Genomic DNA, 24804 nt, shown 5'->3' with positions numbered 1-24804 from the left:
AAACACACAGCTGGGAGCTGAAAAGGCTTCGCCAGCCACTCACTGTGCCCATCCCAGATGATTTATTTGCGGAATTCCCAAAGGCGGGATGCTGCCGGGGCAAGAGTGGCGACGGGGGGTGGAGAACCCAGCGGAAAACAGCTCCAAGCAACAGCCTCGCAGGGAAACAAAACCAAGCATCCTTCGAACGAGGACGCCAGGAGGGAGGCAGGAGGACGTGTGGGGCACGGCAGGGAGAAGAGGGAGGAAGGGCTACTGCTGCCATTGACATCACCCCACGGAGATTTCCATTTCCCGATGTCATTTACCAATCCCCGCAGCCGCCGGGGCGAGCGGCGGAGCGGGGATGCTCCGAGCGGCCCCGGCAGCCGGTCGCGCCCCCTCCGCGCCCCCAGCTCGCTGCGGGGGGGGCCGGGGCCGGGCCGGCGGCGCGGGCGGGGCGGGCCGGTGGCGCGGGGCCCTTTAAGAGGTGCCGGCGGCGCGGGAGGGCGGCACAGGGCCGGGTGTGCAGGGAGCCACGGGCCCGGTACGGGCAGAGCCACCGCCGAACCCCGCGCACCGGCCCCGGAGCCCGCTGAGCCCAGAGCCACTGCACCGCGCCCGCCTCCCGCTGACGGACCCCCGAGTCCCGCTGCACCGAAATCCATCGCGCGGACCGCACCACACAGAGATCCACTGCACGGATCCGCGGACCCCACCAGGCGGACTCCTCCGCGCGGACCCCCGCATCCCGCTACGCCGACATCCACTGCACGGACCCCACTACACAGAGATCCCCAGACCCCGCCAGACGGACGGACTCCACCGCGCGGACCCTCCAGCAACCCCGCCTGCGAACCGCATCGCCCCAAGCCCGGGCTCACGGTGCCCGGAGCCGCCGGTGCGGCGGGCATGGCACCCGGGGGGAGCCGGCCCTGGGGGTCCCTGCTGCTGCTGCTGCTGCTGCCGGCGGCGGGCGGCGGGTGCGCGGCGGAGGGCGGCCCGCTGGAGCCCTTCGATGCGCTGTACGCCAGCGGGGTGGAGGCGTACTACGGCGGGGACTTCGCGGGCGCGGCGCGGTGCCTGGAGCGGGCGCTGCGCAGCCGGCGGGAGCTGCGGGCGGCGCGGCTGCGGTGCCGGCGGTCGTGCCGCGGGCAGGTGCGGCTGGAGGCGCCGGGCCCGGGGGCCGGCGGGGACCTGTCCTTCTTCGGCTCGGTGCTGCGGCGGGCAGACTGCGTGCGGCGCTGCGAGGAGCCGCGGCTCGGGGCCGCCTCCCGACACCGCGCCGCCGAGGAGGTGCGCGCCGACTTCCAGCGCAGGGTGCCCTACAGCTACCTGCAGCGCGCCTACATCCAGGTAAGGCACCGCCCCTCCCTGTCCCTCCTCACCGCCCTCTCCAAAGGGTTCCACGCGCTTCCATGCTCCCAAACGTCCCACGTGTGCCCCCTCTTGCATCTCTCTCAAGCCACCCACGTATGGTCCCCCCGCAGCGTTCTCACTGGTGTGCGCGGTCAGTGGTCACGGCCAGTTCCCGAGACACAGCATCCTGGATGACAACGTGGACTCTGTCCAGCTTTGGCTTTCTTGTACTTTTCCTGTTTTGTGTTTGTTTGTTTGTTTTGGGCTGGTTTGTTTGTTTGTTTTTGGGAAGGATGTTTTTGTTTGTCTTTTAGTATAACATAGTGTATTCTGAAAATGATCTGCCTTCAGTTTGCAGAGAAGAGCTCCCAGAAACCCCTTAGTAATCCTCCAATGCCCTCTGCCCCAGAGGTGCTTCCCTTCCAGGCATACTGAACTGATGCTGTGTTTGAGGAGCTGGGACTGTACGTGAGGCTGGGAGGTATATAACCTCCTGGAATCTGATGTTCATTATCCTCGATGTGATGTGAAATACTTTGTGTAACACTATGCAGTCAGTAGTTAGTAGCCACTGACATCCTGAGTATCATCCTCTTATCCCAGTAACTTCTGCCTTATAGCTGCTACTTTCCCTGAGAAAGATGATGTTATTCTTTAAACTTCTTTGCCAAAAAGAAGGAAAAAAAAAAAAAATAAAAAAAAAGCAAACCCCCACCAACCCACACTAGGATAGTTAATGGTATTTTTATTATTCATTCAAGATTTGTGCTCTGTCAAGCCAGCTACCTATACTAAGTCTTCCTGTTCATGACTAGTAAGGACAGAAATTGTGGGAATTTTGTTTCATGCCAAGCTGAATGTTTAAAGCATTTCTGGAACATCTCCCTCTGAATTTCTGCTTTATTTGAGTACATCCATAACCTTTTAGTTGCTATAGGCAGTCTAATACATGAAAACCTGCACAGTGGAGCACAGGAGGAGTGATTCTGCTGAAATCCATTTCCATTTGGAGAGGCAAACATCTGTCCTAGTCAGTGCAAGTGCTTGTGGTGCAGTGCCTACACAGCAACACATCAAGGAGGCAAATCATCAGCTATTGCATTTTGAAACCTTTTGGAAATTCATAGCTACATTGCTTTTTCTGTACTTCCTTTTCTGACATTGCCTTAATGTCAATTTTACAACTCAAAGACTAGAACTGCATTGGCTTAAACTCTAGTGTCCACGTGCTGCACAGAGTTCCTGAAAGAAATCCTAGGAGTGAACTGGAACTGTATCTTGGCTTGTGTGCAATGCCATTGAAGCTGACAGAATTCTCCTGCAGTCCTTATCATGAAAGATGCTCTATGTAATGTCAGCATCTGTGGGAAGTGACACTAAATTTGTCATGCTAAAAAATTAAGTGATTTCTTATCTTGATTTCAAAACCTTTTCCAGACTCACTGATGTCAAACTCACTGAAAAGCTTTCCTCTGAATTAGGGAATAGGGTTTTTGTCTCCCGCTTCAGTAAGATTGATTTACCAAACCCCAGTGGATTTTGGGGTGTGAGGTGTTCTTGCATTAGAGTTTATGCATTTATGCTCTTATGCTGAGAGTATTTTCCTCAATAACTGAGGTTATTTTCCTCATTTAAGATTGCATTCTAGGCTTATCAAAGCAATGTGTTGAAAGCAACCCTTTAAAAATTTATTTTATGTGTGACTCATCTTAATTTGCTTTTGCAACATCTGGAGACTTCATGTGTATGCTAACACTGATTTTGCTGCTCTCTTATGGAGTAGTGGATGTTCCTGTTCTCTGCATGGCTGTCCAGGTGTCAAGCACTGTAGCCAAGGGAAGGTACTTTTTGACTAGACCTGTTCACGTTTTTAGTACCTTTTTCTTTAACCCTTTCTGATGCTCTTGGGTTTTCTAAGTAGAACTCCAATCAGCTTTGTCCCATAGGGCAACCCCCAGTGATTTGTCTACATCCTCACCTTGCTGCTGCCTGTACCTGAGCTCTGCTCCCAGGATTGCACTTTTGCTCTGGCTCAGCAAGTCAGTGCACAGAAGAAAACGCCCCACATGGGATGTGCCTGCACTTGCACAAAACACGAGGTCTAACGTCTAGCCCTTACATACACTCGGATGTGAACCATACCCTTGTGCCAAGGCTGAGTGCCAAGGCTTTGGCATGTTCCCTGAGGGTTGGGATGCACCGGCTCCACACCCTCTGGGTAGACCTTGGCTGCAGCATCTGCTTGGCATTTTGTCTGAGAAGGGGAGCCGCAAAGCGAGGCTTGTGCACAATCCCCCTGCCTTGCTGTGGGTGTGTTGGCAGACTGCACAGCTCCAGGGGTGGCCATTTGACCCTTGTGTTTTGCTCCTTAAAACCAAAAAGAAAATGGGATGAGGTTAAACACTGCTGCATGTCCTGTCCGGCTCCTCTCTGGGCTTCATGGGGAGGCCGGGATGCCAGGCACTTGCGCAAGGTGCTGGACGGATGGCAGGGTTTGGTGCCATTTGTGGTTTGAGAGAAGAGGAGCAGCCTGGAATGTGCTTCCCACCTCCCACTCCCGCAGACCTCATGCTTGTTTGTTTCTCAGGAGGGGAGAAACACATCCCTTCAGGAGGGAGTGACAGAGCAAGGAAAAGATGAAAAAAATCGAAGGGTTTGGCTCTTTTGCAGTGCTTTGAAAAACTGTGCTGAATATACATGAACTAATCCTTGCAACACTCCTGTGGGGTAGGAAAAGCAAAGGCTTTGAGTCCTGCTGGACAGATGCACAGGCCAAACAATGACCATCACTGCGTGTGCCTCAGCTGTTTTGGGAGCAGGCTTGGGGCTCCCACTGCCTCTGGTCTCTCACTGCAGGGCAAGCACCAGTACAGTCTTGCCCAATTGTGATGATGTGAATGAGACTCTGCAGTGAATTGGTGGAAAACTGGTGCTAAAATTGGAAGGTTTTGACTTTTTTTACCACTTTTTGGGGACTTTTTTTACTGGACTGTGGCAGCAGCTGTGCTGGGCTGCACTGCTTCTGCTGCTGAGCAGATGCTCAAGATACTCCTGCACAGAGCACTGTAAAGGGGCAGGGAGATGATGATGTCTTTAGGTGAAATATCTGTGGTATCCCTCTGTAAGAACATGTTCCATCAGCCTCTAAATCCATGTCATCCTATCAGTTCCCTAAATTTATCTTTTTCTCTGTACTTTTCTGAAATAGAAACAGAGGTCTTCTGAAGACGACTTTTCTGTTTCACAGATGTGATCTGTGTGTTTTTGATGACTCTAGCATGATGTGAGGGGACACTGTGGTGGACTGCAGGAATGGGACAGTTTGAGGATTCAGCTGGAGGTTTCTATAAGCTTCAGGCTCAGGTCTCTGAGGTTGACTGCAGACTCTACAGAGACTGTAGACAAATTGCATTGAACAAGCAGCCCAAGTCCAAATATGCTTGCAGATCTTCTTTGCAGCTTCTGAATGTGCATTGTAAGTAGGAAGACTCCTCCTTTTCCTTGGATGGCTAATGCTTTCAGGTAATTGAGAAATTTACTGGGTACAGTTAGCTGAGGCAGTTAGGGTGGAATGGGTTTGAGAAGGTGTGGAAACAGAGAAGGAAATGAGAACATGGGATTTAACTCTTGTAAAGTGTGTAGTGGGCTCTTGATCCCACAGAGGAAAGGTCCTTCAGTGGGTTTTTGCTGTCACGTCCGACGGGGAGGACAATTTGCCGTATGCTGGTGGCTCTCTGCTGTGTGCTGGCTGCTTGGTCTTTTTCAGTGAAATACCCTCTAGGCTTGGCAGGTGGGTGTGGGGGGATCTCTTTGCCCTCATAAACATTTTTATTAATCTCATCCTTCTTGCTTTGCTGCTTTAGTCATCTTGTTTCTGTTAAAACCTAGCCTGAAGGCCATGATGTTCCTAACCTTCCTTTTTGGAGTTTTTCTAGCTCTGAGAGTGAGTGGAGGGTGGAAGAAATGTACGCAGTGTACACTATGACAGCATTTGCTGCTGTGAGCTTCTGACTCAGTAGCTGTGTTGGAGCTTGCTGTGGATGGTCTGCCATGAACCCTGTGACAGAGCATTACTTACAGTCCCTGGTCTAACTCCTGCAAGTCAGCTTGGTCCAAAAATAACAAGCAACTTGGAAAAGTTGATCACTGTATCAACTGCAAACGCGTGTCTTGTGTCTCTTCTACCCTACTAGCCCTTTCCTCGAGGTCTCTTTCCTTTGTCTCATCCTATTCCCAGCCACAGAATTCCCTGGCCTCTTTGCTGGGTTGATCACTATAGTCCATTTTAATTTTCTTCTTTGTATATTGATGTGCTGTTACTGAGCACTTCCTCCCATTTTGTAAATACTGACTTGCAATGGTCTTGTCTTCCCACTTGCCTGCATGCCCCGTTGCACATCAGTGAAGCATGGCAGGAATTGTATGTATGTAGGCTGTAACCACCAGCCTTGGATCTAGATGAGAAAAAGCCTTTTAGTCTGTGCTTGGGTTTAAAACAATAAATAAAACAAGTCCCCAGCATGTCAGACATTACTCCTCTCTTAGTAATGTCAGATTGTAGGTGGAGCAAAAGGGGCAAGAGTCTGACTATATCTGGCTTATTCAGTCTTTGGCTTGAATTCCCCCCCTTATTGTATCAGAGATGTTCTTCAGTTCTGTTATCATCATGATTTCATGCGTTGCAAGAATAAAACAATGATGTTTAGGTTTTCCATGTTGTACGAGAGGCAGTTTATTTGTTCTTTAAAGCTGTTTCTTTTCTAAAAAAAGGTCTTGTTTGGGGAGAACTTCCACTTTTATCTTCTCTGCGGGGTCTTTCACACTGCAGCTGATGGGGCACTGCTGGGAGCATGTCCTTGGGTCACACTGTGCTGTCCTGCCACCCACACCGCCAAGATTTCTGAAATGCAACACAGATACAATAATGGCTTGAAAAAAGACCATAGGAGAGAAACGAAAGAAATGGAGTGGGAGCCCAAACTTCAGAAACCCCTGTGGTATAGATCATTGCCTGACTCCAGTTCTGTCTTTGAAAACTCCCTATTTATGAGAATCCAAGCCCAAGGGAGGAGACTTCTGTATGTAAACCTGGGCTTCTAACCATTCCAGACTGATCCTTCTGTCATCTGCCAGTGCTTACAGAAGTCTCACCACCATCCATGCTTCGGTGTCTGAGCAGCTGTAGCAACCCTTGGGATGGTTAAGACACCTCCACCAAATTCTTTCCACCTCAAGTAACTACTCACTGCTGCCCATCTCTGTGCTGTTTCACAGGGCCAGAGTCCTTTATCTCCATGACACATGTCTGAATAGCCTGCCTAATGATTGTGGAGTAACTCTGGATTCACACCAATGTAGTTGCTTAGGGAATTTGGTTTGTTTCACTGAAGGACTGATATTTTCCATGAACGTTTTGTTCAGTTTTCCTTCATGCCATAATAATGCATGGACTTAAGCAGATAATAGGATTCTGTCCCGGGGTGAGCCACAGCCTTTGGGGGAAATGTGGTGGTTTCACTTGCAGCATCTCATCGGTAGTGACACAGGATAATGTGTAAAACCTCTTATTTTTTTAAAGTCTTTCTTGAAGTTCTAAAAGGGGAGCAGCCTACTGAGGCTCTTTCTCACAAAAGCCACACCACCTGTCCTGCAAGGTCTGCCCAGGAGCTGGTCTTGTTTTCGTAGGCCTTATATGACACATCCTAGACAGAGACCTATAGTAAAACAGTCAATCATTATTATTTGTATTATTATCATTAGCGGTGTTTATTTATCTTCAGTCTTGAGAAGTAGTATTACTCAGATACTGGATAAATACATAGATCCCAGAATTAATCTGTTGGAACGTCTCTTTATTTAGATATTCTGAGAGAGCATTCTTAGTCCTCAGCAGAGGGTAAATGTTAGTGCTCAGAAAGTTAAAATTATGTAGACAAAAATAAACTCAGTTTATGGGAGGAAAACTCTGAGTCTTGATGGTTAGGTCAGTGTCCTGGGTTTAGAACAGGATATTTAGTCTTGCCCTAAACCCAGGATAGTGACCCTGTTCCTGTTGTTGCCGACCACTTCAAATGAAATGTTTCTAAAATGTTTTGGGTTGAAAGTATTATCAGAGAGGGAAAGAGGTGACCCAGTGGTTCAATACTGCCGTTAGCAAATTCAGACTAGGCACATGTTTTTGTGGTGAGGGGTATCACTGTCTTCATGGGCGTCTTAGTCTTGACTTTTTGGACTTGACTCTGGGCTGGTGCTGTACTAAAAGTTAGATGGCTGTAGTGACTTTCTGATGTTTTTTTGTTTTGTTTTTCTGGTGGATTTTTCCTTCCTTTTTTTTTTTTTTTTTTTTTTGATAGAGCAAATCTAAAGAAAAACTAAGGTGTTTGCAGTTTGCCACATCATTTCAACTGATAGCAAATTAACACAGCTCTGCTCAATAAATCAGGACACAGTCAGTTAGTACAAACTTGTCCTAGGCCCACTAAGCTCATTTCATACAGCCTAGTAATCAGCCATTTGATAGCCAGGGCTACTTCCCATGTCTTGCCGAATTCCTCTTTCTCACCTCATAGCTATGCAGTCACGCTAGGGCTTCAAAACACACTTGCAGCAGGTCCCAGACTGCAATAATTCTCAGTCTTTTGGAGAAAATAAGGTAGGCCTGGATTCCTCCTTATTTCTTGGCAATCCCTGATGACGTGGCTTGGATGATGGACGAGACAGGTGTGACTCACATGGTTTCAGTGGATCTTTTGAGACCTTAATCCAAAGGCCTCCCAGTGCATGAGCTAAGTTATATCTCAACCGGAGCAAAACCAGGCAGCAATAGTGCAGGAGAGCCCAGACTCCTGCTGCTGGGCTGTAACCTGGGAACCTGCCCCTTCCCTGTTCTTGTATCTCCTTAGTTTCTTGTGGTTTTTGCACCATCTTCTGCTGGCTGCTCCTTAATGTGCTGGGATGAGTTAAATGACTTTTTGTGCTGCCTGTTAAATCTCATCCATACGTCCTAGCGAGCTCTGCTCTGGCTTCTGTGGAGTCCTTTTGTTGTCCTTGGCCTCAGGAATAACTAACGGCAGCCGATAATGAACTGCATGTGAATGAGCAATGCAATTCAGGCCTGCTAAGCAAATTTATGCCCAGTACTCTGTAGTCGTGCCTGAGGTTTCAACAAGGATTATTCCAATTTCCTTGTACAACTGGTGATTTCATCGTGGATGGCGTGGGCAGTAATGAGACACCATCATGTCAGTAGCTGAGCCGACTCCTGCCAACCTCCTGAGCATTGCTGGAGCCTTGCTAGCAGGACTCTGGGCTCAAAGCAGTGCTGGATGTCTGGAGCAAGGAATTGAGGGGTTATTTATCTTATTTTTTTTTTTTCCTTTGGAGGTGGTATGAATTAGTCATTGTGATTGGGTTCGTTCCCAAGGAGTAGGAACCCCTGTACTCTGCACATGGCATGTTTCCATGTGTGTAGTCTGGACTGAGGCCAGGCTGAGTTTGGATAAATCGATGTGAACCCGGAGTGACCCAGCTGAAGGCTGTGGAGTTTCTCTGCCTTAACACTGGGGAAACTGAGATCAGGACTTGGCCTATGCTTTTTAACAGTAATGGATGGCAGGAAGGAGGGTGCAAAGTTCCCTGGATGCTTTTGTTTCCAACCAATGTATCAGCAATAAGGTACTGACATTTTTATTTCTTGGCCATGAGCTGGTGATTACTAATGAAGGCAGGGGGTCTGCCTGTGGGTGGGTTCAGGGAGCAAAGAGCTGTTCCTCATCAGTCTGTACCTCCCAACCAGTCCTTCTTTCCATGACAACTGGTCAGTTAAACAGACCCTCCAGGGCTGACGTCAAGGGTCAGGGATTTGGCCACCAAATAATTATAGCAACAAAAATAGCATCTCTTCCCCACCCCTTCCTTCCCACATGCTCCTGCTGAATCCCGACTCATAAATGTCCTTTTTTTTTCTTTTTTGGATGGAAAGCAAAGCCCACATGTATTAGCTGGAACATATGGCAGGGTTTGGCTGCAGCCCATCAGTTGTGAAGGCCAAATACTCACTTGTAGCTTCTTGTTCACTAAAAAAAAAAAAAAAAAAAAAAAAAAAAAGAGGAGAAAAACACATTCTTTCAGGGTTGGATGAAAGGCTGGGTCTGTGCTAGTGCTGAGATGGGAAGCAGAGAGGGTGTGGGACAGCACACCGAGGAACATGTCCCCTCGCGGTGTGGAGGTGACAGGCTGGCCACTGAGAGGTGGCCTGGTGGCAGTGGCCACCTCCCCCTGCTCTAATGCTGGTTCTCAGGTCAGGCAGAGTTTGCAGACAGACTGCTCAGGAGGCCGTCAGCACCACGGGCACAGAGAAGCCAGGAGGTTTTAAATGTGGGTTATCCAAGGGCACGAAAAAATTCTGTCTTTGTAGCATTAAAGGTTTTATTAAGGGCTGGGGGAACATTTGGGAAGTGGCAGAAAACTTCTGAAGGAGAAGAAAATGAAGGAACTTTGTCAGAAGAGGACTGTCTGCCCTACCAGAACATACCTCTATCCCAGGAGGTTCACACCAAGGCACTGACATCAGCTCTGTGCAGTGATGGTTTCCCTGAACAAGCTGAATGACAGGGACTCCTGTGGGAGATGTGTTCAGTGCCTGAAAACTGGGATTTAGGTCCAAAGCTAAGCTCATGCTTTTGCCTTTAAAAAAATCTTGTTTCCACTATATAAGGTATGGAGTGGTGGCCTTGATCTCACATCATGTCTCTGCAGAAGGATGAGCCTGAGACTGTGCTGTGTCCAGTCAAAGTTAGAGGTAGGAGCACTTGAATCCAGAGAGCTTTCTGCCTGGAAAAAAAAAAAAAAAAGGTAGGCAAATCCTGCCTCAGAGTACTGCAGGTAGGGCACTGCCTAAACCCACATCTCTTTGAGGTCAGGGCTGAACTCCCAAGGGTGTCATGGGGAGATGTACTGAAGTTCATAGCCCAGGGCTTTGGGTGCAACTTCCTTTGAAGATGGAGCCAGCAATATCCCTTCCCAAAAGATCAGTGTGGTACAGAGAGAAAGAGCTTGGAAAATATCTTTCAAAATATTTGCCGAAGGTGTTGCTGTGACTGCCCAAGGACTGAAGCAGAGTCTGTTGGTTCTCTTGCTTAGAAAGCTGTTTTCAAAGTAGTTTTTGCCAAGGCACTGCCTGTTCTAAGGCTTATGTATATTCTGGGGCATCTGTGACCTGAGTTACTCTGTCTCTTTGGAAGCAGATGAGAAACTGCAAAGTTTCATTGAAATAGTCTGAAAGGAAGAGCACTGACTTGCGGTATGTTGTACTGTTCTGCTGCTGGAAAACTCTTCCCCGTCCAGGGCTGCCAGCCTCATCCAAAGGATCTGTGATTGAGCAAAATATTTTAGTGACAGGGAGGAAAATGTGTTGTGTCTTATCCCTATTTTCCTTACTTATGGAGCTGTGTAATAGGTGGACTTTTTTATGGATGGGTATTCTGAGATGATTCACTGAACAAAAAATTTCATTTTGTTCTTGAGAGTCTTTCTAGAGATAATCTTGGAGACGTAGATAAGTGATAAGGGATTGATCTTTTTAAAGGATTTTATTAAATCTCATTCTATTTTAAGGAAATTAGAATTAGTTAAAACTCACTATTTTCAGAGATTTCACTTCACCCATGTCCCTTTCAGGTGTGTAGCAAAGCATCCTGTCTGCTGGGACTGCTGATCTTTCTGTGTCACGGGGGCTGAGAACAGACAGGAGTTTTCTCGCCTGTGGGCAGCACTGATCCTGGGGATGTGTTTGCAGGCTGTTAACCAAGAGTTGTGAGATTCACTGAGCTTCAGAGGTGGGTGAGGAAAAGCTGTTTGTTTAGAGGGACTCGTGCTGCTTTGGGAAAGACTTTTATTGCATGGTGGTACAGAGTCCTGATCTCTGCTGCTGAGAGAGGGATTCGGGACAGGGTTTGCTGTAGCCTGAGTGCTCTTAATTACCCTGATGCATTCAGCACACCGTGCCTAGGCACCTCAGGGCGCTGCACTGACTGCAGATTCCTTCTGGGGACTGTTGGGGAAGCTGGTCACTACTATTCCCTTTACTTTAAGCATTCATGTCTTTTGGCAGAGGGTGGTTCCCCACATCCCTTGATTGGCGGTGTCGCTCCATTTTCTGTAATGTAAGTATTGCATCTTGGTGTCCAGATGCTGGTGGCTCTGCAGCTCCTCTGGAGTTGGTACTCCAGGGTCAGTCACAGACCTGCTGTCTCTGACTGCCCCTTTGGGTTTGCCTCTTCCTCCAACCAGCTACCTTGGCTCACTAGGGTGCTGCTAATAAAACTTGGTTCCAGACTGAATTGTGCTAGAAGGCAGGCAAATAGCAAACAAAACAGCAATGTGGCACTTTAGGAAGCAGCTTGTCCATTGCATGTACCTTCTCTACAGCCCAGGCTGGGCTGCAAGGGTCTGGTAGCTCACTGCGAACATGTTCTGTGTTCTGTAAGGATTGAAGGGACATCCTCAGGCTCCCACCCCTCTTTTTGTCACAGAGCTCCTTCCCCAGGTAATGCCCATGTCTGGGCTGTAATCTCCAGCTGAGTTACACCTGAAGCCTGGCTCAGACAGGCTTCATGCAGCGCTTTGGCCGGTGTGGGGGAGCTGAAGCTGTTGCACCCCTGTCTCCCATCAGCATGATCCTCACCCAACCACCCTTCCTGCTGCTCGGGTTTGCTCTCCACCACCCAAACTGCCTGAATCTTTCTCACTGTAACCTGAGCATCCCTAGACCAGACTCACAACTGTATAAAGGGGCAGTTACTATACACAGTGCTTTAATGATGAATTAGAGTCTCATTTCTGTAGCCTCAGTGACTTGGGTGTAAGTAAAGCACAACATAAGACATGAGTGCCTGGTTGGTCCCCAGTGCCCGGGCAGGTAGTTCAAGCCTGGATGATGGGAAGGCTGCAGTGAGCAGCGTGACAGGAGGCAGGCCTGCAAGGCAGTGGTTTGTAGAGGACAAGGCTTGTAGCTCCCTGATTGCCTGGGATGTGCAGGGCAGTTTCAGCTTTGGCAGCTGGACTCTCCAGTGTGGCAGCTGAAGGACTGGGAGTTGAACTATTCTGTGTTATTTGAATGTTCCCGAACTTGGATCTGAGCTTAACAAAAGGGATTTTCCCATCTTGGGAGACTGATTGCAGCCTGATTACTGTTTGGGTTGTTCAACAAAACAGTCCAGGAAAATGACTTTTGCACTGTAGCAGAAGGCTTCCCACAGTGGTGTTTTTAACTCCAAATCACTGTTATTTTAATCACTGTGCTTCTGTTTTCCAAATTTATTTTTGGATTCTTGCTGTGAAATCTGGCTAGATTATAGACTCCTATATAAACCATTTTTAGCCTCTAATGTTTTTTGAATCCAACCAGATAGAGAGACCTGAATAACCATTTGTCTGGACTTTTTCTTCGAAAGTTACAGCACTTAAAGCTGTCACTGAGTTGCCAGCAGTCAGTGTGCTCAGTTATCTTGCAAAACACAGTGTAGAAGCCATACTGTCCTTCATGATGCTTTTGAGAAGTATTGGATAGGCAAGGTTTGCATGGTTCAGGCTTATTGTTTACATTCCTGTTCCTTTGCTGTTATTTTACATGGTGGATGTTACAGTTCAGCTCCTAAGTGGTGGAGTGGTGCTTAGAAAGGGTTCCAGGTCTCTGGGGATCTTCTGTGCTGCGCTTTGGGGTGGCTTTGGTCCTGCGGCCAGCCTGTGTTGAATAACAAAGTCTCGCTAAGTAGGATTGACAGTTGAGCTTTTGCATGCTTTAGATGTGTGACACAGGCTCTTCTCAGGTGCAGATATGCATGGAGCTGGGGTGATGAATAAGAAAACCCTCCTGGTGTTTGTCTGTGCTGCACACCTGAGATGGGAGGGAGTGCTTAGGTGCCAGCAAAGCTTAGCCTCCTGAGTGAGGGATTATTTCACTGGGTAAGAATGTACTTAAGGTAAGAAGGACTGTCTTTGGGAAGTGATCAGGATTACTGTGCCGAGTGAAGCAGAGTGCTTGTGTAGCTATCAGTGCTTTGAAGTGCTAGGTCAATAGTGCATTATATGAACTACTTTACTGTCCATCTTATTTAAGCTACTTAATGCCAACTTTGGATGTTATTTTCTGCTATGGAGGGAGAAGAGCTAAACTCAGACAGCTGAGAGCTCAACCATGTTTAATTTTGCAAAACTGCAGTAGATTTAGGCTATACTCTCTCCTTTATGTGTCTGCAGGCTTTGCCCTCTGCTCTTATCTGCAGTTAGTGATTTAGTAGTCCTGAGCACAGAGAACTAGATCTGCATTTGCTTAGCATTAGGAGTCATAGAGCAGCACTCAGCTATCTCTTGGTTCAGAGTCAGGATGCTGCTCATGCAAGCAGAGGCTTTGTCCCAGCAGGGGCTGGTGACAGCAGAAGGATGTCAGTGCTGGGGAATTTCAGATAGAGATAAGTACCAAAGGCTGCTGAAAATAGCAGGGTTCGAAGCCTCCTGAGTTGCTCACTTTGTTCTTGGTCCACGCCGAGGACAACTGCTCTGATTGCTGGATTGTAAGTTGGTGATGGATTTAACAGTGCCCTCACAGGTGTCTGGATTTGAGATCTGGTGATATTAGCAATAAAACTTGCAGTTTTATGCTGTGTAATGGCACAGCAGTATCTGTTCTTTAATCTGAAAGCGCTGAGGTGGAGGTTATTGGATAAATGGAGGGGAGCATAACACAAGTTATGGAGAAAGAAAAAGAGCTGAATTGGTACCTGTACTTCCAGTGGACTGACTTACATCTGTTCTAATGACTCAGCTTGATGCCTGATGACTTACTAAAGCACAATTGCATTGTGCATTGAACCATGTATGTTGAATCCAGCGTGCTGGGTTTGCATTCTGCACAGTGCTCAGATGTGACCTGGCAGACCTCATGGTTATGCACAGCAACTGCCTGATAGTCCCAACTGTGTTTTATTTGGGAGTGTGTGACCCGGACACCAGGAACAGTCCATGAGGCAGGACTGGAATAGCTGGGTTTGCTCCAACCCAGCAGTCCATTCCCTGATTTGCCCATCTGTGGAATGAGTTTGATGTGCAGTAATTACATACCAGGCACTCGGCGTTGTAAGACATAACCAACATCACATGTTTGGGGAATGTCAGATGCGCTGCATGATGTCTGTGCAGTGTGAGTGAGCTCCAAGGGGAACAGCACACATAAACAGTAGCAGATTAATTAAAGATGTCCTGTGCTGCAAAAGGCCAATTATGGAGCGGTTTGCTCAGAGTCAGTAGTGCTGCCTGGCTTATTAGCAGAGCATGAGCTAACTGTCCTCTCAGTGGAGACGGTCATACAGCAGTGTGAACTCTCACAGCTGTCCTGTGTATGTATGAAAGAGAAGACGTGTCAGCCATGCAGGTCCAGGACAGGTCAGCTTCCGACATGACCCTTTGTTAAAGCTCCTTTGCAGGCAGCAGTGCAGTGTCTGTGTTCCAGCAGTGCAGGACTCCATACAGCAGATGTTTGCAGTCAGGTGTTCCTTACTACCTTGGTAGAGATTGTTTTGACTTTGGGACCTTCAGTATATTTTATTCCAGACGTTCTTCCCAGAGCTACTGCTACTGCTGTTTAAAGGGCCCTCAAAACCTGATGATATCCCTGGAATCTGGGGAAAATTGAGTATTTCATGAGTGGGAATCCTCAATCATTAGCAGGCTGCAGTATAATGGTTTTCCTTGTTTTGGGCCTTAAAACCCTGATAGGGTCACTGTAGGAAATGTGACTCAAGAGTTTTCTTTGGAGTGCTTCCTGAGTTACAAACATTTTCTAGATGGGACCTGGACTGAATCTGGAAAGCCAGCTGCCTTGTCTAGAGGCAACGGCTTTCATTTCACAGAGCAGGACACATCTGGCCAAGGATGAAGGGTCAAGTGAGGATCTTCAATGTCCTAAACACAATCCCATCCCTCTGTCACATCACCACCCCATGCCATAAATCCCATTCTATAGCACACCGTAAATTTCCCTGGCAGTCTGCTCTGCTCACCTCCTTATTTCTTTCTGCTGAACCTCATCAGCAAAACCCCTGCAATCAAAACAAGCTACTTACTGCAGGGAAAGTCAGACCCATCCTTACAGCCTAGCCAGCAACAGGGCTGAGCATTGCTGACAGCTCATCCTGTCTCAGCTGTGCTGCTTGAGGAGAGTCTCTGAGAGGGACTCTCCCTTTGCATCAAGACTTTATCTATTTTTCATATTGCTTTGCTTTAAGAGAAAAAAATCAGTCCTGGGAAAATAATTATTTCATCATCCACTGAGATATTTTTTTTTTTTTGAAAGTTGATATTCTGCCTAATTCCAAATCCATGAGGTGAACTGAAATTTCAGCTCTGGAGCATGTTTCAGTTTGTCTTCCAGCCTTGGGAGAGTCAAAAGAGAAGTGTGAGAGAAGAGTGGGGCAGGGAACAGAAACAGCAGAGGGATCAGGGGAAGCGAGTCACAGCATCAAATGTGTTTGTTAGACTCCTGTGCCAAACTGGAGGAGGTCATGGGGATGCTGTCATGCTGCAGGGCACTTGCCTGTAGCAAGTTTTGAGGAGAATGAGTAGTAAAGGATTTGGTTTGTTTTGAAAGGGGGAACTTGCCAAAAGGAAGGTTTTGAACTTCTTTCTGCAGAAAACTGAAGGAGGAGTTCGTGCTGGGACTGAAGCAGCCAGGCAGGCTCCACTGAGGCTGAGAAAGAGGGAGCTGATGGTAATATCTTGCAGGGTGTCGACCCTGCACACAGCAAACAGCTGTTGTTTATGTCTCTCAACTTGTCAGGTATCTTGTCTGTGTCATGGTTTTGAAGGCTGTATAGCTTTGCTTCCACCCCTAAAGTCTGTGTTCCAGTGTCTGGCAAAGCCAGCACTGTCACACAGGGGATTTGTTCTTTCCTTAGGAGGGACTCATCCTCTAGGCCACATGATCAGAGAGGCTCTCAGGTAGTGTGTGTCAGGTTTACACATCACTGAAACGTCCAAAATTTGCCTTTTTTTTTTTTTTCTAGATCCCACTAGAAGATTTCATATTTATAATATAATTGGTCTACAGCAGCAAGCATAGACACATTTCTGAACTACAGTGACATAGATTGTTACAGAAGAAAATTCACAATGGAGCTGATTGGTGTTTTGATGGGCCCCAGGTTAGCAATTGGGAGTGTCTTAGCCTGTCCATAAACACCTTTTCTACTACAAAGTAAGGATTACCAGGAGCTTTTGGCCTTTGCTTTAGCAAAAGGGATACACTTACCTGGCACAGGATGCAGTACCCCAGACTGTGCTTTATCTGAGACATACATCTTTGTATCCAATTACACAACTGTTAGTGCATTAAACTGCTGTGTGATATCTTCCACAGAGCTGTGCAGGGAGGCTTGTAAATTTGGAAGATCTTGGAGCTTGCTTGTGCCTACACACCCGTGTGCACTCATGGGTGCAGAGCTTTAGGAATGAGTACAACAGTTGTATTCTTTGAATCCTTCATAGTTCCCAATATAAGTAAACTTGGCAAAAATATGGCACCCTGAATTTGTAACTGTTTGCCTCTTTGTTCGCATTTGCTCATACTCCCAGAGGAACGAAGTCATTTATTTGATTTGCCTTGCTGCTTCACACTCCTGCTTATGAATGGCTGGGACAAGACTGGGAGTATGAATAGCCTGGCCACATGTGGTTTTGAAAGACGTGTTCACTTGCACATTAGTGTCCGAATAGAGTAGCTGGCTCTGAAATCCTATCAGTAAGGCTTTTGAGTAACTTAAAACCCTTCTCGTAGATGCTTAGAATTTCTTCCACTCTGACATTGTGTAAACCCCTGTGGAAGTTTCATTACCTCAGTAACCACAGAAAAGCAGCCAGCCTTTTCACTAAAACCTTCCCCACAAACGTCTGGATTCATTCCCCCACCCCTCCTTTTCCTTGAATGCAGAGCACAGCTTATTGTAGTTTAAATACAGGGTAGAAGGCCAAGAACGCATATGGATCTGGGTGGCATCGTGCTAAAGATGGACCAGGAATGTGTCCTGTCCCCTGGCTATCTCTGTGCCACTCTGCACTAAATATGGAAGGTGACCTGTATAATTTTCAACATAAGTAGGATATTCAGTGCTTTCTTTAGAGTAGCTTATAAAAAAACAGTCCCAAACAGCTGCTGTTTCATAGGCCGTTCTTGGTATTTTCCATGCTTCAAATAACTCCAGAGCTGCTTCTTGTGCTCTTGAGAGACATTTTCCCACTTTCTCTCTAGAAGTTGTTACAGAGCCTTTTATACTGATTCAGTGATTGGGTTAGAGGGGCATCGTGGTGTGGGCAGTCACAAGATTTCTCTGTTGCTTCTTCTCCTGGGTGCATTATTCCTGTCAGAGGAATTTCAGCCCTCCCCACAATGGAACATGTCCTCCTCAGCACAAGCATCCCCTTGCCACATTCACTACCAAGATGCGTCAAGGTTGCTTCTGACCTTGACTTCTCCTGCTACTGGTAGCATAGATCAGAAGAGTTACCCAGGAACAAAATATGTATTTTTTTTCCAATTTTTCATCTCCTTTAGTTTCACCTCAGGAGACAACGACAGTGTATGCCACTGCTGTGTAGAGAGTCTGAAATCTCTTGTTAAAAATTTCAGGCAAACCTCTGCCAGCAGCCACTACATGAAGCTATTGAGGACTTTTTCTTGCTAGGATTTTTTTTTTTTTTTGAGTGGCCTGACTCCAAACAACTGAAATCAATGGCAAACTGAACATCAAGTGAAAAGTTTTTTCATTTGAATCCCCCAAGCTCCAATCAAGTCAAGTTCTACTTGCTGACACTTGGAGAGGCAAAGGAAAGACCTTTTTAGACACCACGGAATGCATTATATGTGTCTCCCCAGACACTCTCATTTCCAGGTTTTTTTTTATAATCAGACACCTATAAAATTAAGGGATTATTTTCTTTGGCACAAGATCGTGCCTATTTTCAGAAGCATCCAGAGCTGTTCCAAATGCTGCAGTTACTACTGCTGGGGGGGATTGGTGCCAGGCAACTGCTCTTCATTTCTAGGGAATTTAAGGAAAGTTCACAGTGCTTAGCTGATTTTTTTTATGTTTAGTAAAGCCTCTGTTTTCTCCCTCAGAGGTTCATTAATCACATTATTTGTTGCTTAAGCAGCAAGGTAGCAATCAGGAAGAAATGATTGATGTTATTTGCTTATATCAAATACAAAATTGTTGGAGCATGAAAAAAAGATGAGAAGGTTTCTCGGTCCTGGGGAAGAAAGGCTGTTACTTCTGGCTGTGCTGTGGGCGGTCCAAGGCAAGCATCTTATCTTAGCTGGCCAAATAAGCACACAAAGCTCATCTAACAGCTTTCCTCTTTCATCATGTAGAAAATTTGTAGACTGTTAGTTTGTTTTCTTTGCCATTTATCTCACCGGAGAAGAGGAGGTGAAGGACTGGAAATGAGATAGGTATATCATCCTCTGATTAATGTGAATTGTCTAGTGTGTTTTGGGATGAATCCCAGTTTCCTTTGGTTATTTTTATCATAAAAGGTGTCAAGTGCTAATCTGAATTTCATCAAGCGACTTCTTGATGCTTTTCATGCAGTAGATGCTTCAGCTAAAATATCCCAGCATGACGAAACAGTCTCTATGGGTGCTCAGGGTGGGGAGTGGTAAATTAGGCTGAAGGTGGAGGTACCAGCTGAGGACAAAATGGTGAAGGCAGTGGTGCATGAGTGGCTGCCTGCCTGCACCTGGCACACTGATCTTGCCCTGCAGATTGATTTTCTACTCCTCTGTTTTCAAAGATACTCATGATATCAGTCAAGCAGCTTTTTTTCATCTTCCCTTTTCCCATGTCTATACCATTGAGTTCAACAAGGCGCCAAGGAGCAGCATGAAATCAGAGGTGATGCACTGCCTGGCCAACACAGGGCCCCTTTGACTTCTGGTTTCAGGAGGAGGCAGAGTTGGATGAGAACCGGTTTCCTACCTGGAATTTCCTGTTTGGGTGCTGGGAAGGTTGTTAGGGATTCCAGGCTTAATTAGGAATTTTCTGTTTCAATTAAGATCCCTTCCAGATAAACTCGAGCGCAATACCAGATGTGCCATAAACTATCCCCTGCAATTGTGCTCCTTTGAATCTCCTTGCAATAACAAAATATGGACATCCAGTGCAGAAACCACATTTGGATTTTCTGGTGGGAAAACCTGTTTCTCCCAGGCTTTTTGTTACTGCTGTTGTTACTCTTAGTAACATTTGTGTGTACAAGAAAACAGACGATTAATGGTATTGTGGGAGGGGGCTGTTTGTTTTTAGGCAACTGGCACAAGAGCAGCTGTATCCAGTTGGAATAAAGGTCCCCAAGAACGGCCATGACTGGGCACTCAAGGAAAGATGGAAGAACATGTTCAGAGCACAAATAGGATGCTTGTTTTCAGTATAAAAGGCAGTTAACAATTGCAGTGATTCATTAAGAACTCGTGCAAATACAAACTCCTGGGAAATTTTCTGAATTAAAAGTGCTCAAGATCTTTCAGAAATTGTAATTAATTCTCAAAGGTCATAGATTCATGCAAATGTGGCACTGGGAGGCACTTAAAAAACTTACCTAGTCCAACCACCTGCTACGAGATAGGTACATGCCAGATACTTATCATATGTGTTTTTAAAATCCTCCCGAGGAGAATCCTGAATTCCCAGAGGAAAATGTCCTTGAAGTTGGGAATTCTTTTTCCTGATACCTAGATAAACATTTTTGCATGCTACAAACTAAGCCAGTGGCTGTACTCTGGCTCCTCATCACCTTTCCTTTTATATATCAGCCCGTTATGCATTTGAAGGCTGTTTTCAGCTCCTCTCTGTGTTTTCAGTTCTAGCTTGACAAAGCCAACTGTTTTCAGTCCTCCCTCCTGGACCAGACCTTCCAGGGTCACTTTACCTCTTGCCTCCTGCCCCTACCCCATCTCTGCTGGATATGTGTTTAACTTGCTTCCACTTTCCCCAAAGCATAGACTTTGCATTTCTTGCTGCTGATGTCCTGCAGTGGGAATGCTAAGACATATTATTGTGAGAGATGCTGTTTGCAAGAGCAACCCAGATTCTTCAAGTTGTTCTAGCCCTTATAGTTTTGCAGAAATCAGATCATTTTCTTTGCAGGTGTGTCCTTCGTGTTTGTAAGTTCAAGGCTGAGTTAACACTATGCAGGGTTAAAGAGGTAATTGTTCCTGGAGGAGAGTGCTTGTGAAAGGGCTCTTCCTACTGAGGGAGACCAAGGGGAAATGCTGCCTACCTGAGAGCGCTGACAGCATGTGCAGATGTTTCAGAGACAATAGGATGGACAAAGGCAGCATTTCCTCTTAGAGGTGGTTAATTTGCTGAGGAAGTGGGTTTCAGGGCCAAAAGAGCAAGAGCAGAAGTGTCCCGTGGGTGGTTTCTTGTGGTATTTTTCCAGAGGAGATGCTGATTTAATACTTCCTGTTGTTCAGTGGGATTCTCCAGTTCCAGGGGCAGGAGAGTTCATGGTGCTGAGCCCTTGCATAGTGGTGTGCAGTGCAATGGCCGCACGTGCTTGCCACGACAGCAGATGTGGGAGATGCCGGATGCTGCTGCCTGTCAGTCGGGTTGGAAAACACTGCCAAATTCACAAGGAGAGGTCTAGAGAGCAGGAACAGAGCTGCAGGGTATTGCTCTGGAAGGAGATGGCATTCAGGGAGTCTCTTGCCTTGCTGGGAGCTGATTAATGGGATCATAGCAGGGGGTCTGAGCCAGCTCCATAGCACCCTGAAGCTGCAGCTAGTGCCAAAGTCAATGAGTTTTACTGAGTTGCCTGTGATCACACTTATAAGCAAATTTCCCTGCACTGGATAATGAATTATCAGATCCAGACAAAGGAAGTCTCTCATAATTCTCTTCCTCTGAGGTAACTCAGATTCTTTGTGAATTAACTTGTTTTACAAACTAGAAGCACAGGATATAAAAACAGTGGTTAAGAATCTCCTCCAAGTAGTACTCCAGTGGATGGAAACTTAATATAGGTCAGATAGCTGTGCCAAATCCCAACTATTCAAACTGGGTAGCAGACTTTCTGTTCTTCTATATCTCTTCTCAGATGCAAACATCAATAAGCAGCTCAACACATGTGTGTCTATTGCAATCATGTCAATGAATAAAGCCACACAGAATGTGTGTTCTTTAGAGGTAAAGCTCTCTTTAGAAAGTTTTTGACCTTTACCCCTCACTCTCCAGAGCTGATAATCTGTCTTCCCTCATCCTGGCTTCATACTTAATATAAACTGCTGATAGACAATAGCAAACCAGTCTATAAGTGAGTTGTCACTCTGCAGCAGGGTCATCATTCCTCACCATTGCAAAAGTGGCAGGTGTCTGATACTGTTTGCTCTTAATACATCTACCACTTTACAATATTGATTTCAAACAGCTTTACATACACCCTTTTTACTCTGCTGCATTTGGTTTTACTGAAGAGTTCTAGCTGAAAGTAAAGAATTTTAACTTCCCTTTTCCATTATACTCCATTCCCTTTTTCCTATTTCCTTTTCCCTTTTCTGTCCTGTAGTAAAGTGAAAGTTCATTTGTTTATGGCTGATCACATTTTGTCAGCCTTCCCAGCAGCAAGTAGTGCTTGGCAGGGTAATGCTGAGGCTGAGTGGGCCAAAAATTATAAATACCTTGAAATTTAGGTCGTATACTCCCAATTTCAATTTTTATAGGGGAAAAAGTATTGCTTCATGTTACAGATGGGAAGTGGAAGAAGTGGAGAAAATCAAATGCTTCAAGCAAGGTTTTGTCCAAGAACAGAATCCAAACAAATGCTGTCAGCTTGTGGCCTCTACAAGAGGCAATTTGGGAAGAGGACGTGAGCTCTGCGGTGTAGTCCTGTGTCCAGGGACTTGGCTTTGCTGCTGGTGGAGGACGGGGAGAAGGGGTCAGTGATAACTTGAAGATGCTGTTTCCAAAATGAGAAAGCCTTCCTAAAATGAGGGATTAGATGACATGGGCCCTTCACACTGATTAGGTAAAGATTTGGGGAGGATATGGATAGGAATGGGTGTCCCCCACAGGTGACCTCTGCAAGTGGTGATAAGTTATGGAGAGGAGTGTGCATGCAGCAATGCCAGTCTGGAAAGCGTTTTTCCTGTAAATTCTGGATTGCAGTGAAACCTAGGTGGGAGAGAGGCGTGTGTGTGTGACATTTATCCTGCAGAGTTTTGCGACACTCCGAGGTTATTCTGGAGCGTTGACTGCCTGGATTTATCCCTTCCGTGTAAACCACCAGAGTTCCCACCAAGTATGAGCCTGTGCTCCTCAGTGTCTCAGTGTCTCACCTGTGAAATGAGGCTTGTAGCCATAGATAAATTCGTTATAATTGGAAATTTTCATAATGCATACATATTAACAAAGGCCTGCATAAAATTCTGGGTGAGAACTGTTGTAAAGAAATTTTAGTAGGAGATGAGCAGTGATTTAGGGGAGAGGTGATAGTAGGAATTGTGTAAGAGTTGAACTGATACATTCCTAGTTTGTTAATTGAAAAAATATCCTGGGGAAATTTCTGTAAATTTCTATGAGGAACTGGACACCAGCGTTTAAATACCAGCTTTGGTTTTGCCTTGTGGTGTGAGAGAGTAACCCCATTCAACAATATATTCTGATTAATGTGTCAGTTCCCTCCTCTGGAACACAGAGATCAAAGGTTTTTAGAAAATGCTTCCTTCCCACACAGAGGGCTATTCCTAGTATTATTTTTGGAACTGGGGTTACCAGAAGTTTTCCACAAAGAAAACTGGAAATCTCAGTGCTCCGTGGGCCATCTGCTTAATGTCTTTCTTTTTTTTTTCTTTCTTTTTTTTTCTTATGCATGAGACATTTTGGAGCCTGTGCGTAATCAGACAGTCACGTTGACTGATTCTGGTGTGTTGCAGAATGAGCACCTTGTAGCCTGGACCAGATGTGGGGAGGCTAATGAGGTGTCTGTAACCAGAGTGTGAAAACCTGAAGCTACAGCGAAAGTTTGGAATTTGATACCTCTTGGGGTAATGGAAATTAGTGCTTTAGGCAGAAGAGAAAGTGCAGATTTGGGTGAAAGTGCTATTAAAGGCAATAAAGCCGTACATTAATTAGAAATCAGGGATGTTACTTCAAGAGTTGAATATGGCTAAAAAGTGAGGTCCCTGGAAAAGCTTTTATGATGCTTCTTTGAATTTGATTATTTTTAACTGCTGAGAAAACACAGCTTGCAAACATGGAATTTAAATCCATAGTCCACTTGCACCCGGAACATGTTTTCATGTCTTTCATGGGAAGCCTGAGCAGTACTTGTGGGGATTGTGACTTGAGTCTCTGCGCAGGGTCTGGAGCACAGGAGTGAGTGTGGGTTGTGGACCCGCACTCATGAGGGATGACACAGGCACTTCTCCCTGCTGGTCACATGTAGGTGGAAATGGGGGGCATTATAAGAGACTTTTTTGGAGTGTACCATGGGATGATGGATTTTCTTCTGCCATGGCAGGAGCAAGAAAACTCACTGTCACTCATTTTGACATGCTTGGACCTCCAGCCCCATAGCTCAGAACTGCTAGTGACTCTATTTTTCTCTTCTTTTGACATCTCCCTTGGAGTGTGACAGCCTGCTGGGCAGCACAAGAAAGAGGGGCAGAACGAGATAGTCCTGTAGCTGGAGATTCAACTTTGCCATCACCTTGCTGGTTCCGGATCCTTGAAGTGCAGATTGTGGGACACATCCCACACATCCCTGCATAGCTGGGAGTCTGCATGCTGTGTTTGCAGAGCTAAGGCAGGTCCCCTGTGTTCCCAGTGCCCATTGCCTCCTTGAGAACAGAACCCAAGAAATGGTATTGGATGGGGCAGCCCATGGAGTGCAGGACATGCAATGCACACTGTTGCCCATGTTGATGAAATCAGGGCTGTCCCAAGGTGAGCTTTAATCTGGAACTTGCTATTTAGTGTTTCCAGTGATTTCAGGCTGTAAAGATCTCCCTGTTCTCTGGGGTGGGATTCCTGCATACTTGCAGCACAATACGGGTGTTGTGGGCTGGAGTGTGGAGAAGCCTCTTGGGGCTGTCCTGGGGCTGCCAAACTCCCCTCAGATCTCCAAAACTGCACTTAAATTTGAATGCAAAATGTTTGTGGTGGCATTGTCATAAATAGCAAGGAATGTTTTATCACCCCTTGGAAATACAGGGAAAATGCACATAGCTTGGAGTGTTGGGCGTTGCATATGTTACAACTATATAAACAGATAGGAATAACTACTGTAAATCATCCTTCTTAGTTTAGAGCTTTTGCTTTCCTTTGGGAGAGGGCTCTTCACTTATATTCCTTTGGGAAACTCCGCATGTTTGTTTTCCTCTTGTCTATTTGGCATGTTGAAGCTAAATGATGCGATTGA

General features: G+C 46.3%; 1 protein-coding gene across 1 annotated transcript in view; it reads left to right on the top strand.

Moving 5' to 3' along the window:
- The first annotated feature begins 891 nt into the window (after positions 1 to 891).
- The window catches only part of P3H2 (prolyl 3-hydroxylase 2), a 66530-nt gene continuing 42617 nt past the window's right edge, over positions 892 to 24804 (top strand). Inside the window, exon 1 of the mRNA XM_017810854.1 lies at positions 892 to 1335. Within this exon, the coding sequence (XP_017666343.1) occupies positions 892 to 1335 (444 nt within the window). The remainder of the gene's footprint in view (positions 1336 to 24804) is intronic.

This window comes from Lepidothrix coronata, unplaced genomic scaffold (assembly GCF_001604755.1).
Source record: "Lepidothrix coronata isolate B3197 unplaced genomic scaffold, Lepidothrix_coronata-1.0 Scaffold29, whole genome shotgun sequence".
Classification (NCBI taxonomy): Eukaryota; Metazoa; Chordata; class Aves; order Passeriformes; family Pipridae; genus Lepidothrix; species Lepidothrix coronata.
Note: the sequence above shows the minus strand (reverse complement) of the source record. Positions and strands in the feature narration are given on the sequence as shown.